Below are 17513 nucleotides of genomic sequence, written 5' to 3' on the forward strand. Positions count from 1 at the left end.
CCCTCCACGTCCTGTCGTAACGCCGTAGCCAAGCATGCCTCGTGCAGTGTGAATGCAATGTAACCCCCTCTAACAGACCCGTTCCGCGCAGCGCCTGTACTCATGCAGGTTGCTCGTACGCCCTGCGGATCAGTCTTGAGAACTCTGTCGAGCTTGTGTCAGCCCACGCCCCGAAGGAAAGAGGATAACAGAACTCACGATTAAACTTCACATTCTCCCTCACAACCGTCCCCTTGGCCTCATTCTCCTTGTTCAGCGGCACCTTGACCCCGCTACCCTCAACACTCCACCCACAAACCTCGCCCACGAAATGCTCGAACTCCTGCCCGCGCAGATTCAACCAGCCCTCAAGCACCCCCCTCTCAACCTCCCGAACCGCCTGGCTGACCGTAACCGCAATCCGCACCCGCATCAGCTCCTCGAAGCCCGACACATCGGCGTACAAGTCCGCGTACAGGTCGTCGGAGTTCAGCGTCTCCCAGAAGGCCTCGTAGTCGGCGCGCTCGAGGAGGTTGCGCAGGATGTTGAGCTTTTGGACCGCCTCGGCGAGGGGCGCGTCGCCGGTTGCTGGGGAGGAGGAGAGAGGCGCGAGGATGTGCGAGGGGAGGAGCGAGAGGCAGAGCGAGAAGTCGGGAGAGGGGAAGACGGTGAGGGATTTTGTGAGGATGTTGGTTATGGTTTCGTCGCGGGTGAGGTGGGGGTTGAATTGGTATCTGTGGGTTGGTAACAGCAGCGTTGTTAGCAGTGCGCTGGCGGGCAGGTTGGAGACGTGGAGAAACATTGGGAAGAGTGTATCAGATAGAGCTAATAAGTAGGCTTCAGCGGGCTGGAGTGATTCAAGCTCCGGTGCCCTCAGGTAATAGGAAACGTGTTGTGGTTCGTTGTTCATCATATATACGATTCGGCAGGTGCGCAAAGACACCCTTTGCATGGAAGAAGACAGAAACACACGTACAGCTTGAGGAGTGCCAGATTCGCATAGCAGTCGTATGTCTGGTTCTCGCATTGCTGCATCACGTAGTCCTGGAATACGGTCGTCGTCTCGGGGTTGTACCGGTCGAGCCCGTTCAGTATCACATCGATGTGCTCCGGCCGCTCCGGCACGTAGTCAAAGGGTACACCCATCTTGGGCGGGACGAGTGTGTTGTGGTAGTGTCGTGTCGCCGGCGCAGAGGTGAGATCGATTTGGGAGGTTTTCGGTGTGGAATTCTCGAGCCAATCAGGTGAAGGCGAGGCCGAAATCTTGGCATCCACTGTGGCCTCGAAGCCCCTGGGCAGCCTTATATTCTTACTTCTCCTGCAATAGTCCTGGAGATCTTACAATGTTTTCTGCTCGCACAGTGTCCTCTCTCATACGGTTGAAGAAGCAGTGCAACAACATCCTCCGATCCCTAGCATAATCTGTCATTGTCTGTCTGGGAGGTTTATTCTGGAAGCAGATGAGCCGCCTGTAGCGTCTCACGATTACTCCTTTTAGTGCACCAGGTGGGGCTGAACGTTTCTGTTGCTGCTTTGGATCTTGAGCCGGTGTGCAGAGTACCTCCAGGTACAGTCGCTGCGCTCCCAACTCCATCATGGTGTTAGCATTACCAAGCAGTGACTTTCGCTGTCTGAACATGAAGGATAAGTTGGAGAACACGTGAGCATCATAAGGGCGAGCTTAATCTGGAAAGGCTTCCGAGAACCCGCTGAGCCAGGTTCTGATAGCTTTGTGTGGGCAGAAACGGGAGTGCATGCTGCCGCAGTGCATCTGGGCCATCAGACTCAGCCCCAAAGCGTCGAATTGCTTATGGCAGATTTCCCGACTTTTTGCCCTTTGAAGGCCATGGTCGTGTACGGCGGGAGCATGAGCTGCAGTCGTGAACAACAGCACTTCTTCGATCAAGCCAGTGTCACGAACTCCCAGGCGGTCAGAGTAATCCACCATAACGCAATGCGGCTACGCACGTCATGCGGCCCGCACACCGGTGTCTTATTCCAGGAATTGCACCGAGTGGGGGCTGATTCTATTTTGCTGACAGCGGTGTGGCTTGGTGTTTGTGAGACAGCGAAGGATCATGGCCGCAGTTGGTGCGGAGTACAAACCAGAGGGGACTTGGTTCAAAGTTGTGGGGCTTGGTTGTCGCGTTTCAAGCAGGCATGTTAGCTGTCGTGTTTGGCGTATCGATCGTTTCGTGAACTGCCATAGGTATTTGATTTTCGTTGGCCCGCACGGCACAGGTTGGTTTCTGCCCCCAGTTGTGTCTATTCTTGTCAGTCTTAAGCAAGGGGCAGCCGACGCGGTTCGTATCCGTATTACGGGCGGAGCAAGCCGAGGCTCTGGATGAGTCTAGACTTTGCACCGTTCTAGGGGCTCATGAAGCGATGACATGGTTCAGAAAGCGGACGATGCCTGAGGAGAAGGGTAGAGTGCGTCCGCACTGCAGCGAAGTTTGTCTGAACGAAACCTCTGAGAGGAAATCTTGTGTTGTTGCTCGCTAAGAGCGGCTTGCTTGAACGAACGTATCTTGGTATCCGCTATAACCCACCGTCCAAAGCATGGACTCTTCAACAGGCAATACAAATGCCGAAACGAGGGAGATGCTGGATAATCTACAAAAAAATGCTGGCTTGACAAAGTAATAACACAGTCCTCAAGCCATCCAAAGACGTGCAGATGCAGCCACGAGGTGAGCCCGAAGTCCGGCTTGCCGCAATGGAATGAAAAGACCGACTGAACGACCCCGAGAGAGTAGCCGCACGTGGTCATGCTGACACTGTCTGCTGCATAGGGGACTGCCGAGAACTCTTCAGGTGTATCCGTTTTACATGGTCTCGCTGTGGGACGACTTAGCATAGCTTGTTCGGATGAGATGCGGAAGACATACCATATTATCGACCCTGCTAAACACTCTATCACACCCGTCCCACTCACACATGACGTCCGGATTATGCTTGGCTTCATGCCTAGCTAGATCTTTCCTGCTCGAGAAGCCGCCGCCCGTGGACTGCGGACAGCCTTCAAGCCGGCAGAAGAACGACTTCGTGTGTCGCTTGTAGTGTTTCCGGAAGTCACAGCCGCGGATGAAGACAGCTCGAGAACTGCAACCTGGGTATCCACAGATCCAGCTCCCGTTCCGGTCGGGATATCCATATGCCTGAAGGTCTGCAGAGCCTGGAGAGGTTGCTCTTGACGCCCTGGCACTAGCGGAGACTTCTGTAGCCTCGGTGATGGAGCTTCCTACGGAGGTTTCAGAGTTTGAGCGGGAAGACCTTGTTGACTGGACATTACAGGACTGAAGACTTGAGTTGGATAGCAGGTCTCCGCTCTCAACAGCTGCCGCGGATCCGTTCGAACTGGTGGAGAGGATCGACTGGCTGAACCCGGCGGTAACCGGCGGCGTGCAATACGAAGGATATTGATATAGCGGGACTGTCTGCAATGCTGTCGTCTGTTGCGCACGATACATCTGGTCCCAGCACCCGTAGTCCTGAGGGGTCATACTGGGCCAGTGTTGACCGAATAATGAGGAAGTCGCTCCATTGACTGGCTGTTGCTGGATGTTTTGATGATACAACTGTCGAAACAACTCTTCCTGTTCTGACAACACCTTATGCTCGGTGGGAAAATAGCTGGACATGATGAATTACATGAGCTCAAGCAGTATTCGGTCGATTGCAGGCAGTTGCTACTACAATGGTAGCTGTCCGCAGTTGAGACTGGGTATCGCTCGAAGATTGAGAATAAACTCGGAGAGACTATGAATGTAGCCAGATTTAAGGAGTCAATGGAGTTGCACAAACTCGGATCGGAGATCGCATGCCCTTGAAGCGAGTGGACATGTTCGAGAATATCTTCAGCTTTATTTGGAAAGGGATTTGGTACGAGTTATAAGGTTGAAGGACGCATGTGTGTGTGGCGAAGCTTTTGCAGGCTATTTAGAGCAATGCCTGGTTGGCCAGAAAACTGCTTGAAAGCTTGTGCCGCTTATGCGATCCCGTTGGCCGGCCCCCAAGGAGGACAAGGCTTAGTCTCATCGTGAGCTTTCCAAGGCGGAGAGATTTTACTAGGCTGCACTCCTGTCTTACTGGAGGCACGAGGCATGGAAGTATTCTGTAAATCCTGCGGTGAACACTACTGCGCTGCCCAACCTGGTTGATGGTGCCGATTTCCGCAGAAGCGGCGCGTGCTTCTTCGGGGTGGTACTGACCTACCATCATCCAACTGCAGGTGTTGGCATGGCCGGTGCGAAGGCAGATGGCAGTAGAACAATACAGGAACGTCGCCAGAATGGTTCACTCCTTTGCGGCTGAAGGGTGTGGTGTTGCCCCCGGCGATTACCTGACCTTCCATGTTCGGCCTCCGCTCTTGTCCGGGGTTTCACCAATCTAAGAGCTGAAGGCCTTGTGTACCTCCACGGGCGCAAATAGTCTCATGGCCACAAGACGATAGGTAGAACGTGAATCGCATAAACGTGATGATGCCAGTATACATATAGTCCCGAGAGCTTCGGAGCTTGGAGCCTTTACTCGGTGAGTTGCTTACGACTAGGATCCTTCGGGCTGCTGCGGCAGTCTATACTTAGGTTTAGAGTTGCCGGGTGAACGCGTGACAGGCAGACCGACTGTCGAGAGGAGGCGGTCGCGATATTCATCTTGCGAGGCAGACGACAATGATTGCTCTCGCTACTGACTGAAACCGGACGTAGTCGAGAGCAGCCTGTTGAAAGTGAGTTGGGAGATGAAGTCGATTCAAGGTTGCTCGTTGGCGTCCCGGGACGCCACTAGACCCTTTTCGGCTCATGAAGGGCCTCCGCGCTCGATACGCCTTCACGTCCACCTCTGTCCCTACCTACCTTGTTCGTATACACAAAACCATCAACCCTCTCTTGTCACTCTAGTAACTGTTTCTGCGCCTGGCTCTCTATCTCCAGCGTCGAGCTTCCATCTCGTCGTGAAAAGAACTGTTCCACTGCACGATTTTGCGCCCTCTCGAAGCTGACCATGGCTCGATTCCGACCGCGACGGCGTGGTAGCGCTCAGCGGAACGGCACACGTATCATGCTCGAGACATAGTCGATGCGGTTGGTACATTACAGTTGCTGTTCTCCGTCCTGTGTGAAGTTTTCTATCATATGCAACACGTAACGCCCTGTAGTCCAGCTAGCGAATAAGCCGGTGACAAGGAAATAAGGAGGGTGCGTGAAGTGTAGGATGACTCCAGATATGACCCTCTATGCTTCCAGCAGGACTCGAATGTCGGCCTCTATCGCATGCCTGCGGTTCGGTTATTGGCACCTCCGTTGACCCGCGCACTTTATTCCTTTCCCAAATCACTACGCTAACTGAGAGCTATCCCATGCACGTCAAACCTTCTTTACTTCCATCTCGTGATTGATCGAGTACAGTGGGCCTCTTGAGTACGTCACTCGGTCCTTGACGGCGATATCAGGGCTGCATGTTGGTCGGTCCAACCGTAGCCTCTCATCTTCCACACACCCTCTTCCAGCAGCCCGTAACGAAACATTCTAGCAGTGGCGACAATGAGCGCAAACGCCAAGCTGTTTGCAGATATCTCACCAACGAACCAGAGGAAGAAACTTCAATTGATTGACACAATTCGCACCAACTGGGGCTGCGACGTTCAAGAGTGTATCCCAGTGGCAATTCGTCCACGCAAAAACACCAGCGACGGGAAGAGACCCAAGACAGGAGCTGCTGCATCTCTTGAAGACGATCCCAAGGAGTGGAGCTTGTCTCTGTTGGCGGATCTTGCGATGTTGTCACGCTCCACTATTGGGAAGCTCACCTTAGCACAAAGTCTCCTCCAGACCGCAGTGCGCGAGCGACAAAGCGGCATGTTCGCCAATCAACCTCGGACCATCGCTGGACTCGTCCGTGGCGACGTTCAACGTGCTGTGGAGTCCTTGAAGCCTTCTGCACCAGAACGTAACGATCGGTACGTTTGCAGAGCCTCTGCTACCTTATTGTCGTTGACCACATCATGCTATGTTTCCTTAGCGTTGAATGAGTCCCATTTAGGTCTGAGCATTCTGAGTGCTTTCCCAAGGCGGGTTCTGAGCTTAGAAAATTCACGCTTTTGGTACTAACCATGCTACTTTACAGCCCGCCTGGAAAGACAGACGCGACACAACCCTCAACAAGCGTCAACCCGGAGGACGCTGACTCAGATACCAGCTCGTTATTTATAGGAGCACCAGTCACCCAACCTGCTCAAGTAAGGAGTGACTCGGGAGAGACTACAACACAATCACCTGAGCCCGCAAATCTACTAGCTCAAGCTATCGAACGGGCACCTCAAATCACGAAGCTACCGCCTCAAGCCATCGAACCAGATCCTGGGGCTATCAAACCAGCTCCTCAAGGCATGGCCCCACCTCCTCAGGACATGAAACCGCCACATCAAGTAACGGAGCGGTCAGTTCGAGCTACTACCTCACCAGCCTACGACGGCGCCACTCTGGACTTGGAAATTAGCATATTGGAACACAGATCACGTGCTTCGAAGCTGAAAGCCGACGCCGAGAGGCATGAAGCGGCCGCGAAAAAGCGTGACGCTGAAGCTGCTGAGCTGGATTCGAACATCGACGAGCTGCGCTTGAAACGGCTGGGCCTTGTGAAGTGATCAGACTTCTACGGGAGTTTGGGTTTTTTGGAGTCGTGGCTGGCCAATCTGGTCACACGCGGAATGCCACACTGCGGGTAATTGAGGCTGGCGGAGTACAGAATTTCTCACACTGAGAGGGTCTGGCTGCGGGAGTTTGGGGAAATGACTCGTGTTTCTGCTTTTCGCAGGAATTCCCATCAAGGGCGGCATCGCCTTTCTTTGGTCTTCCAATCAATCATTGGTAGCTGCTGGCACTTAAAAAAATTCGGGCGGGGATTGTGAAACACAGCGTTGCAGTCAAAGGGGGCAAGTCTTTCACCTTCCTCAGCTTTCCTTCGTGTTCGTGAGAATCAAAGCAACAACTTGATGCTCCTCATACCGCCAGCTCCAATGTTTCGAGCCAATCTCAATGTCTCTCTTATCATGTGAAAGCAATCTCGTCCCGTTTGAAAGTCCTGCGCAGATACGTTATCGCCTTGCCAATTCACCCATCTTTAATTTTCTGCACGACGTCCCTCACTTTAATTTCATGTCACATGTGTTGAATCTCCGTTCACACAGCAACATGTATATCTTCGAGCTCATGCCTCTGGTTCAATGTTTGTCAACCGACGCAAGGATCCAACTACAAGGACTTCAAGTGAGCAGTCCTCACAACAAAACTCAGTCCATGGCAAGCCTGAACCACTCCATCGGTGCTGACAGCCAGTACAGGAAGTCCACAGCAAGATCGATGCCTCCCATCACCGCACGTACCAACCAACTTGGAAAGGCTGAGGACAGTTCACCGGAGAAACCGCGCTCCGGGCCCGTACCTCAACACCCCATACAATTCGGCCTATTGCCGCGCGAGACCCAGGAAGCCAAACTCAAGAACATCAGCAAGATCGAGGCGAACTGGGGCGCGCCGCTGCATCAATGCATTCCAGCGAAGATACGTCCCCGGAAGCCTGACGGACACACAACGAAGGTAAAACGTCACGAGCAGAGTGCTGCCGTTGAAGATGACCCCAAGCAATGGGGTGTTGAATTACTGGACCGGCTCGCGGAGATCTCAGACCTAACGAAGAACGATCTCGCTACTGCCCTTAAGGAACTTCAGACTGCAGTAGCCGACCGCCATTACTACCGCTTGGAAAGCAACCATAATATCGCCGAACTTCTCTGGGTTGACTGCAATAATGCTCTTGTTCAGCTCCGCAGCATACAGAAGAAGACGATTGAGGCGGCTGGGGAAGTCCAAGACCAGCCACCGCGATATGGCGGGACGGCTAGTCCAAGCAGCACTAGACAGTCTGCCAGACCATCGGTGGCAGAAGGACATCAGGACAAGTCGGCCACTCCAACGCCGAAGACCGCCGGAGCGCAGGCAAGCAGATCCCAGGCTTCCCGCGCTGTGTCTACGCCTTCTCCTTCCAAGGTTAGATGAATAACTCCAAAGTTCTCTGAGCGCATTTCGCTGATCTGTCTACAGGCCAAAGCGACGCCTGAAAAGCCTAGAGCCCGTCAAGCTGTTCAGACACCCTCTGCTTCGCCGAACAAGGCGCCAACGGCGCCGATGATGCCGTTCGCGGCGCGCGGCAAGCGAGCGCAGACTATGGAAGCGGTGTCCACGCCTTCGCCTCTCAAGGTCAGGCGACCAATCTTACAGTCACTCAAAAATTCATCACTGACTACCCTGCTAGGTAACTCCACCTGTCGCATCTCAGCAGTCCACCGAGCAGCAAACTCCGGCAAAGCGTGCAGACATTGGAGCCGCCGAAGCATCGCTGTCGTCTTTCTCATCCAATGCGCCGACAGCTCCCACGATCTCGGCCTTGACTGCACAGACCTGCGTCGTTACCGGGTCTCCTTGCGACACGCTGAGCGGCCTCACCGGCATCGCGAACCTCTTTACGTCGCCGAACCGCAAGCCATATATGCCAACTTCGGCTTCTCCCATGTCGCGGAAGCGTCAGCGTATGGACCTCGACTGGGAGATGCTCGAGGCCGAATCCAGGATCGCGGAGGCGAATCGTGTAAAGGCTGAGGTCGACCACAAGAAGCTTGAGTTCAGGAAGAGAGTGATGATGGATCTGGATCGCGAAGGGAGCGAGATTTGATGCGATGGAAATGGTCTGTATGATGTCTGAGAGCCCTTGGGCTTCACGTGAGGGCTCCAGGCTACATTTGGCACGGTACGGGTAACGACTTGGGATCTGCGCGGATGGTTCTCTTTCACATGGCTTTGGTACGAGAGGTTATGTGGGCTTTGTAGCGCATGGTGGTTGAGCTTCTTGTCTTCCCGGTTTGGCGGAAGTTATCCTGTTAGTACGTGGTGGGATGGACGCTAGATTTGACTTGGATTCTCACTTGGCACTGTTTTCTACACTTGAGAACAGCTCATCGGCGGCTGTTGTTGGTTGGCTTGGGTGCGGCATCTCGTCCATAGACTTTTCTTTCAGATTACAACTTGTCACGCTTAATCCAGAATGATCAGACAACCTCTGAGCAATATCTTTCCTTCTTGAAAGTGCGAAGCTTGTCATGAAGGCTGGCTGTGGGGCAAAGATTCATCTGACATCGCTTCAAGAGATATCTCATTCAATGTTCTTGTCTCGGCGATTCTAGCATACTGCAAAACGAGAGAACTCTGTTCCGCCAGGTTGCAGCTAACGGCGCAGCCTAAAGACACTAGAACAATTTCAATCCCAACGACTTGCCGATAGCTCTCAGGCAACGAACCCCTACACCGCAAGCGCCAGGTAGATGCACAGCAACGAACGACACGGCACCGCAACACCTCCACCAATGCAACACCCACGCCAGCATATAGACACTACCTCACAACGCTCCGCCTCGACTGTCTCCGAACCTGCTCGAGCTTCTTCAGCAGCGAATCATGCAGTTTCTTGTTCCCACTCCACTCATCTCGCATCCTCTTCATCCTGACACTCGCCACAACCATCCAGCCAACCGTCCGCAGCGAATGCTTCTTCTCCCTAAACGACTGATCCGGCGTGATGCCCATCTCCTCCAAGAGCTTCAAGTCCGCTTTGTTGCTGTTCGTTTCGTCAGTGGTTGTCCCTTCAACCTTCCAAACCCCCCCACAGGAAGTAAAGACTCACCAAGCCCCAAACATCTCAACCTGCATGAGCAGCCACCGTTTCTCCCACACCAAGCCCTCCCTAAACCCGCCCTCCCTCTTGACACTAGCCCTCAGGTACTGAATCTGCTTCGCCAGCCCCCCCAGCTCCCGCGCGTGCTTCTTCTCCTTGTCCATCATCTCGGCCTTCAGATCCATCACCTCGTCCAGGTTAGCCGTGTGTTGTTGTTGCTGCTGCGCCGCGGCGGCCTGCAGCGCCTTCACCGCCTTCTGGTGCGCGCTCTTCAGCTGCTGGAGCTGCGAAGCCGAGGCGCGGAGTTGACTTTCCTGCTCTGCGGCCTGGGCAGCCAGGTCTTCGGCCTCGAGCTCCACCGTCCGGAGCTGCGCCTGCAGTTCCCTGATCTCGCGGTCCTTGGCCAACGTCGCCGTTTTAGCCGCCGCATCCGGGCCGCGCTGGCCGCGCAGTTTCAGCGCCGAGACCTCGCCGTCCTTTTCCGCGAGTTGGAGCTTCAGCTCGTCGGTCTCGAGCTGTGCCGTCTGCAGTTTCTGGCTCTGCGTCCTGAGTTCGGCGCGAAGCTTGGACTCGAGCGACGCGCGCGCCTGCTCTGCGGATGTTAGGCGCGCTGCCAGGTCCTCGGCATCCAGCTTGGCGGCTTTAAGGAGGTCGTGCAGATCTGCGCGCTCGGAGGCTATGGTGCGGTCGGAGGCGGCATTGGAGCGGAGGTCATGGAGTTCTTTGCTTAGTTTTTCGAGGCGGGATTGGAGGGTCGTGCGGTCGTGGGATGCGGTGGCGAGAGAGGCCTCTAGATCGCTGATCTGGGACTGGAGGGAGGCTTTTTCACGAGCGGCGGCAGCCAGGTCGCGTTCCAAGGGGGCGTGCTTGGATTGCAGCTCTGTCGAGCTGGCGGCAGATCTTTCGAGAAGTGAGATCTTGGTGAGAAGGGAGGTATTTTCGGCTTCGGTCTTGTCGAGCGTGTCTTCTAGGACTGAGATCTCCTCTTCCAGCAGTTTTTTGGTGGTTGCCATTTCTTCTTTGAGGGCGTTTACAGCGTTGAGTCGCTCGTCTGCCTTCTTCTGAAGAGCCTCGAGATCAGAATCTCGCGCGTTAAGCTCCTTGCGTAGGGTCTCGAGATCGTGATCCCGATCTGAAACGAGATGGCGGACAGCTTCAAGCTGGGAGTCAGGCTCGTCCATCGTCTGTCGCAGGACCTCGACCTCTGCTGTCCGCTCACCGAGGCTCTTACGCACGCTCTCGAGGTCGCGGTTGCGCTCGTTCAGTGTTCTGCGGACTTGTTCCAGCTCCTCCAACGCCGATTCTTGTGCTTTGACGGTCGTCTGCACTGCCGCAAGCTCTCGGTCGCGGTCGCGGAGGCTGGATTGCAGGGTTTGCAGCTCCTTGATAGCAGCGGACTGGTTCTCGCCAGCGCTGCGCAGATTCTTGATCTCCCGATCTTTGGCGTTGACCGCCTCGCGAGTTTGCTGAAGCTCCTTCTGCGCGGTGTCGTACTTGTCGGCCGTCTGCCAGAGCGTCTTGATTTCTTTCTGACGTGCATTGGCGGTGTCGCGAAGCTGCCGCAGCTCGTCTTCTCGGGCGGCTTCTGCAGCGCGACTCTGTTTGGCGGCCTCGGCCTGGTCGTGCAACTGCTGTCGAGCCTTCTGGAGCTCGTCTTGTGCGCGCTCAGCGGCGTCAAAACTCGTTTGTAGTGCCTCGATCTCGGCATCCTTCTCGCGGGTGGCGCGTCGCAGCGCATCTTGGGCGTCACGGGCAGCTTGCTGAGCGAGTTGAGCCTGGTTATCGCCCTTCGACTCCGCCAGTCGCAGCCTGTCTTGAAGCGATTCGAGTTCGTCCTGCTTGTTGTGTTCAGCATCCTGAACCCTTCGCTCCAGTGACTTAATCTTCAGGCTACTTTCTCTTTCTGCGGATTGCAGGTCCTCCCTGAGCATCTGCAACTCCGCATCCTTTGCCTGCTTCGTTGACTCCATTTGACGCTGCATGCTGGTGAGCTCTGCCGCTTTAGCCTTTTCGGATGCGTCCAACTGATCCTGCAATGCACCAAGCGCTTGCTCCTTGTCTTGTCTCAGCTTGCGCACTTCCTCTCGAAGGCTTTTGAGCTGCTCGGCTTGCTCATCGATCAGACGCTCCTTGTCTTCGAGGTCAACATCGTCTTTCTCTTGAATAGACTGCGCCTGCGCCAACTTCTCCCGCAACGCCTCCAGCTCCTCGTCCTTCTCGTCGACAAGCCTATCTTTTTCTCTGAGCTCTGCCTCCAGATCCCCGACATCGTCTTGAAACCCCTGCATCTCTTGTGTCCTGTCCTCTATAGCCTCCAGCCGCTCCTGCAGCGCCTCGACCTCTGCCGCTTTCTCCTCGGCTACCCGTTTCAGCTCGTCCATCTCTTCCCTCATGCCCTCGTCCATGTGCCGCCTCTTGACTTTTTCCGCATACTCCTTCAGCTGGCGTCTGTATTGGTCCAACTCGTTCTCGGCGTGCTTGACCTGCTTGCCGTATTTCTTGATCTCGGCCTGCAGCGTGAACTTGTCCACTTTCAACTCCGCGTTCTCGCGCATGGTCTTCTGGTTTTCTTCCGTGCCGGTTTTGGAGAGGTTTTGCTCGAGGAAGTGGATCTTGAGTTTGAGGCCAAAGTTTTCTTTGTCTATTTTTTCGAGCTTCTGTTGGACGTACGCCGATTAGCATCTTATCTTAGCCCAATCCCACGGGTTTCCCTCTCGTCTCTAGACTTCCAGGTTGTTGATGTGAGAGAAACACAAATGCAGACTTACAGCCTCCTGCTCCCTCAACGTCAAAACATTCCCCCCCTCCGCCCCAAATCCCCCATCCCCTCGGGGCAACGCCATCGGCGTACTGACAGCACTACTACTGATCGCCGGCGGCATCGGCGTGCCCTCACCCTCTCCGTACGCACTACTCTCCACATCCTCCGCATACATAAGACTCGGCTCCGGCAGCGCCGGCGAGCTCGCACTCTTCCCGCCCTTCAACCCCTTCGGCGTCTTCAGTCTCCCGTTAGGGTAGTAGCCCGGCTCATCGAGCGCGCGCTGCATGCGGTTCCGAGCTGCGCTTTTCAGGAGGGGCGTGAATTCGTTGCGCGCGTTGGGGTGCCGGGCGTTGTTGGCGAGCTGCTGGCGCGCCGAGGGCGTTGCGAGGGCTGGGACATGGCCGCCGCGGATCTGCGCCAGCAGGTCGGGCTGGCCTTTGGAGGGCGAGACGAAGGTTTTCTCGGGGGAGAAACCGAGAGTGTGGGCTTGCGAGGGGAGGGTGTTGTCGGCGTAGGCGGTTGCCGGTGAGGAGGGGAAGTAACCGGCCATTGTTGCTTTGCGCGCGACGATGCGATGGGTATGTGATGTTTGGTTAGTGGCTGCTCATGAGAGGCGAAAGAATGGAGCGTCGTGGGTAGAAGGTGTTGTGGCGGCGGACGCGTTTGTTTACTGTGATCACGTGAGCTTTTGTAAAGTCCGGAAAGTCCGGAAGTGGGCCTCGACTTTGACGCCAAGACATGACGAGGCGCGCATCTCGTCGAATTTATTTGATTTCATGTCAGCAGGCGACTGAAAGCAGAAGGGAAGAAGCTTGTGAGTAAAGAAAGAGCAAGGAACTGAAGATAATCAAGATTGTGGTTAGAAGATTAAACAGCTGTTGGATTCTGTCAGTGTATACCACCACTACCGTCAACCGAAGCAAGAACCATCATGGACCAAGGTCATCTCCCTCGGGATGACCTCAGGTGGTTCGGGGAAGGCTTCTCCGGCTTCCCAAAGCGCCTCCCAGAAGACTGCGTCGAGTACATGATCTTCATCATCGACACCAAGTCAAGCGAAGCACAAATTCGCAGCCGCCTCCAAGCCGTCCAGCGAGCCTCATCCGATCTGACGAAGAAGCTGCTCAAAGACTACATCTGGCAGCGTGACGCCTTCAATCTCGATCTTGTCCGAGGAGACGGCTCCTGGCTCCTCCGCGGCCGCACCGATTACGGAGACTCGGTTGCGGATGAATGGCTCATTGTTTACTTGCTCCGGGGGCTGAGCAAGCAGTTTCCAGACGCCTGGATCAGAGTCTACGACACGGACGGGGAGTTCATCCTCATCGAAGCCGCCAACGTGCTGCCCAAGTGGCTGAACCCCGAGGTCGCTGAGAACAGAGTATGGCTGCACGCCGGGCAGCTGCTCGTGATTCCGCTCCAGCCCACCACCGACGCAGCATCCCAAAAGGCTCCCTCTGCATCGGGACCCCTCACGCTCAAAGAAGCACTTTCCCTTGTCGCCAACCCCTCAACCACCCTCATCCACTCCCCCCTAATAGAAGCCGAAGCCCTCCACCGCCTCCTTAATTACCCCACCGCCATCGTCTCCAACCTGCACACCTCCCTCCTCACCATCCCTCGGAAACTAGCTTACATCCTGCACCGCATCCCCGGGTCCATCTCCCCCGCAGTAGAGGCTTTCTACCTCCGCGACCCAATCTCCCTCCGTCCACTCAACACCAACGACGCTAGCATGCTGTGCTTTCCGCCTGCAGATTTCGTGACGACCAGCGTACGCTTCACGAAAGTCGGCTTCGCGCAGCTGCAGAGTCAGGAGTTCCCCCCTCCAGCCGCGTGGAAAGACCGGATGCCACAGTCAGCGAGTGCGAAGGAGGCTAGCCGCGTGGAAACGGGCATGAAGCTCACGTGTGCGTTTGAGATGCTGGTTGCGGACCCGCAGAACCAATCTAGGAAGACGGTGAGGGAGATTCGGGTGTTACTTGAGGATGTTGAGAGCGGAGAGGAGAAGCTGCCGGGTGATGAGGAGATTAAGGGATGGGGGGGAGGAGAGGACGATGAGGCGTGGTTGGATATCAACTTTGAGGACTTTGAGAGGGAGCTTGCTGGCAAGGCTGGGGGAAGGCATGGCAGTGGCAACGCCACTGCTGATGGGCAGGGCGAACGTAAGGAGGGGTTTGGCGACAAAGCCGCGCAGGAGAACCTACGAAGGATAGTAGAGCAGTTCGGCGCATTCCTCAACGACGACGACGCTGGGGTGGAGGGGGCAGAGGTGGACGAAATGGATTACGATGACGACGATAACGAAGAGGAAGCCGAGGACAGCGACGTCAGCAGTGAGGGCGAAGACAAGGATGTCTCGTTTGATGAGGTCGAGTTTGCGAGGATGATGCGCGAGATGATGGGGATGCCACCGGACGATGCGCCAGTCGTGACGCACGACGTGAGGCAAGATGTTGGCAGGGTGGTGGAAGTGGAAGACAGCGACGAGGAAGAGGAGAAGTTGGAGGATGTCATGCAGAGAATGGAGGCTGAGCTCAAGGAAGCGGGCGCGCTGAATCTGGATCCCACCCCCAGGGAGGCTGCCCTCAAGGGCATCGACAAGGGCAAGGGACGCTCGCTGATCGAGGAACGTACACATAATGTGGAAGAAAGCTCGGACGAGGGCGAAGTCGACATCGACTTTAATCTCGCTAAGAACTTGCTGGAAAGCTTGAAAGGACAGGCCGGTATGGCTGGACCAGCCGGAAACCTGATGGGATTGATGGGCGTCAAGATGCCGCGGGATGAAGGGGGCATGAGAGCCAAGAAGGACGGATGAGAGACCAGAACAACCAAACCCGGCTGGAAATTGAAAGCTTCTTTGCCTCACGAAATGAGGATAGGACTATCTGCACAGATCGAAGGCTTGATTATGTCGTGGGCTTCAACACATCCTCTATGACTTTGAGCACCTTCATGAGTACCTCATCCCGCATCGGTTTTCCGACAACCTGGATTCCGCACGGCGCGCCCTCAACTGCATCAGCGTCGTCTGCAAGCCTGTCAGCCAACCCGAATCTGTTCAAAGCTGGGACGGATCACTTACAAGGAGGTAAGTATTCTATGTCACTGCGAACGAAGTCCTTGTCCAAATCTTTGGACGCTTTCAAAAACGGTATTGCCGCAGCCGGATACTATAAGCGTCAGGAGGTTGTCGCCGCCTTTCAAGCAAGGATCTCGGTGCGAGAACGTTGAACCATCACTTACATCGATCACATTTGGCAGTACCGTATATATCGGCAGCCCATACGTATCGTGCGGTACAGCCGTCGCCTGGTACATCGGCATCACTATAGCGTCAAGCTGATTCTGCACGACCAGGTCGTGATACACTTTCATGATCTTCCTGCGCTCAACATTCATGTCGAAAAGATCATTCAAGTTCGGCTCGTAATTGTCCAGCTCCGGGAACCTGCTCGTAGCCAGCGATGCGACGAATGGCTCATTGCCCTCTTTCATATACTTCAGCGGCGTCTTTGCCGGGTCGAGGAGGAAGAACTTCCACGCTAGGATGGCGGTCTCGTAGATGGAGGGATATTGGCCCTCCAGCGGGATGATGGCGTGTCCAGCGTCTCTCAGCGCGTCCGTTGCCGTCCTCATAGCCCGCATGATGGACGGATGAAGTGGCCTCTTCGGATCCTCCAGAATCAGCCCAAGCCTCAGCGGCTTCGAAACTGGCTCAACCCTTCGCCAGGGCACCGCGAGACATCCCTCGTCAAGCTGCCACGGATCACAATCAAGGACCGTCTTCATAAACAGCTCCAGATCCCTCGCAGAGTGCCCCATGGGTCCAATACACGGCAGGATGCTGCTCGGCGAGCCCATCCTCCCCGGCGGCGTCTTACCACTGAACGGGATACGTCCCACCGTAGGCTTGAAGCCCCAGACGCCGTTACAATGGGGAGGGATCCGGACGGAGCCCGCGATGTCGGTGCCGACGCCTAGCGGGGAGCCGCGCATCTTGAGCAGGGCGCCTTCGCCGCCGGTGCTCCCGCCTGCGGTTAGGGAGAGCCTGTTGGGGTTCAGGGTCCGGCCGAAGACGTTGTTTTCGGAGTCTGCGGTCATCATTGTCTGCGGGAGGTTGGTTTTGCAGTGTAGGACTGCGCCTTGGCTCAGGAGGATGTCGACCAGGGCGGAGTTCTGGGATGCGGGGGGGTGCGAGACGAAGGATACGTAGCCGACGGTTGCTTGTACGCCTTTGACGTTGAAGGAGTCCTGCGTGCCATGAGCGGGCGTATTACTTTTGTCCCTTTTTTGAATGAGGTGTCTACCTTGAGACTAATTGGCAGCCCATGAAGAGGCCCCATTGGTTTACCCTTCTCTTCGAGATGTTCATCCAGGGACTTTGCACGTGCAAGAGCCTCTTCGAACATGATCTCAGTGAGGCAGCTCGTCTGAGAGGTTGTCAGTCAAGTATAAACATGGTCAAAGGCGCATCAATTGAGTCCTTGTTTACCAGCTGCTGCGCCAAAGCAGCCCTCTTGCAGAAAGCGAGGGTGACATCGTACGCCTTGAGTTCCCCAGCCGCCAGCTTCTCAAGAAGTGCTGTAGCATCGTGTTTCTCCGTGATATCAATCTCTTGATCTGTCAATATGCCGCAGGTTCGCGGTATATCTAGGACGTTTTTGTCTGAGGAGTTGTGCACGTCTTTCAAGATGTCTTGCGGAAGCCGCCATGCTTCGGGGATCTTGGCGGCGTTGGACTCTCTTTTGCTGGCCGCGATGGCTTGCCAGTTTTTATCCGATGCCATGGTGGAAATGTAGCCGGATAGATAATTCTAATATTCTATGTGACTCCTCTTGGGAAAAGTACTGCTGAGTGCTAGATATAAGTACTCGGTGAGCACGAGGATGAGCATCCGGAACCCCGCTCTGGCCGCTTGTGAAAGTCGGCATTTTCATATGCATGAATATATCAAACTGCCAACATCGAGCACATTTATAATGAGGCAATTTTGTTCCAAGTGAACAGTAGAACAATCGCTATGTGAAGTGTAATGTAT

The 17513-nt window shown here is 55.2% G+C and overlaps 7 protein-coding genes across 7 annotated transcripts; 3 read left to right on the plus strand and 4 right to left on the minus strand.

Moving 5' to 3' along the window:
• Positions 1–100: 100 nt before the first annotated feature.
• W97_04328 (eukaryotic translation initiation factor 3 subunit K) lies at positions 101–1125 on the minus strand (the record flags this gene model as incomplete). Its single annotated transcript, XM_007782220.1, has 3 exons — positions 101–144; positions 199–713; positions 956–1125. 3 exons carry the CDS (start codon positions 1123–1125, stop codon positions 101–103), a joined length of 729 nt encoding a protein of 242 aa, XP_007780410.1.
• Positions 1126–2745: 1620 nt separating this feature from the next.
• Positions 2746–3482, minus strand: W97_04329 (uncharacterized protein; the record flags this gene model as incomplete). Its single annotated transcript, XM_007782221.1, has 2 exons — positions 2746–2817; positions 2868–3482. 2 exons carry the CDS (start codon positions 3480–3482, stop codon positions 2746–2748), a joined length of 687 nt encoding a protein of 228 aa, XP_007780411.1.
• Positions 3483–5837: 2355 nt separating this feature from the next.
• Positions 5838–6625, plus strand: W97_04330 (uncharacterized protein; the record flags this gene model as incomplete). The annotated part of the gene is made up of 2 exons (XM_007782222.1): positions 5838–5938; positions 6106–6625. 2 exons carry the CDS (start codon positions 5838–5840, stop codon positions 6623–6625), a joined length of 621 nt encoding a protein of 206 aa, XP_007780412.1.
• Positions 6626–7277: 652 nt separating this feature from the next.
• On the plus strand, positions 7278–8709 carry W97_04331 (uncharacterized protein; the record flags this gene model as incomplete). Its single annotated transcript, XM_007782223.1, has 3 exons — positions 7278–8027; positions 8082–8237; positions 8293–8709. 3 exons carry the CDS (start codon positions 7278–7280, stop codon positions 8707–8709), a joined length of 1323 nt encoding a protein of 440 aa, XP_007780413.1.
• Positions 8710–9425: 716 nt separating this feature from the next.
• W97_04332 (uncharacterized protein) lies at positions 9426–13019 on the minus strand (the record flags this gene model as incomplete). The annotated part of the gene is made up of 3 exons (XM_007782224.1): positions 9426–9648; positions 9715–12362; positions 12474–13019. 3 exons carry the CDS (start codon positions 13017–13019, stop codon positions 9426–9428), a joined length of 3417 nt encoding a protein of 1138 aa, XP_007780414.1.
• A 381-nt stretch (positions 13020–13400) lies between these two features.
• Positions 13401–15290, plus strand: W97_04333 (uncharacterized protein; the record flags this gene model as incomplete). Its single annotated transcript, XM_007782225.1, has 1 exon — positions 13401–15290. The coding sequence occupies one exon, from the start codon at positions 13401–13403 to the stop codon at positions 15288–15290; it is 1890 nt and encodes a 629-aa protein (XP_007780415.1).
• A 91-nt stretch (positions 15291–15381) lies between these two features.
• Positions 15382–17261, minus strand: W97_04334 (uncharacterized protein; the record flags this gene model as incomplete). The annotated part of the gene is made up of 5 exons (XM_007782226.1): positions 15382–15503; positions 15558–15645; positions 15719–16726; positions 16783–16905; positions 16968–17261. 5 exons carry the CDS (start codon positions 17259–17261, stop codon positions 15382–15384), a joined length of 1635 nt encoding a protein of 544 aa, XP_007780416.1.
• Between the last annotated feature and the right edge of the window lie 252 nt (positions 17262–17513).

The sequence above is a fragment of the Coniosporium apollinis genome (assembly GCF_000281105.1).
Source record: "Coniosporium apollinis CBS 100218 chromosome Unknown supercont1.19, whole genome shotgun sequence".
NCBI classification, from domain to species: domain Eukaryota; kingdom Fungi; phylum Ascomycota; class Dothideomycetes; genus Coniosporium; species Coniosporium apollinis.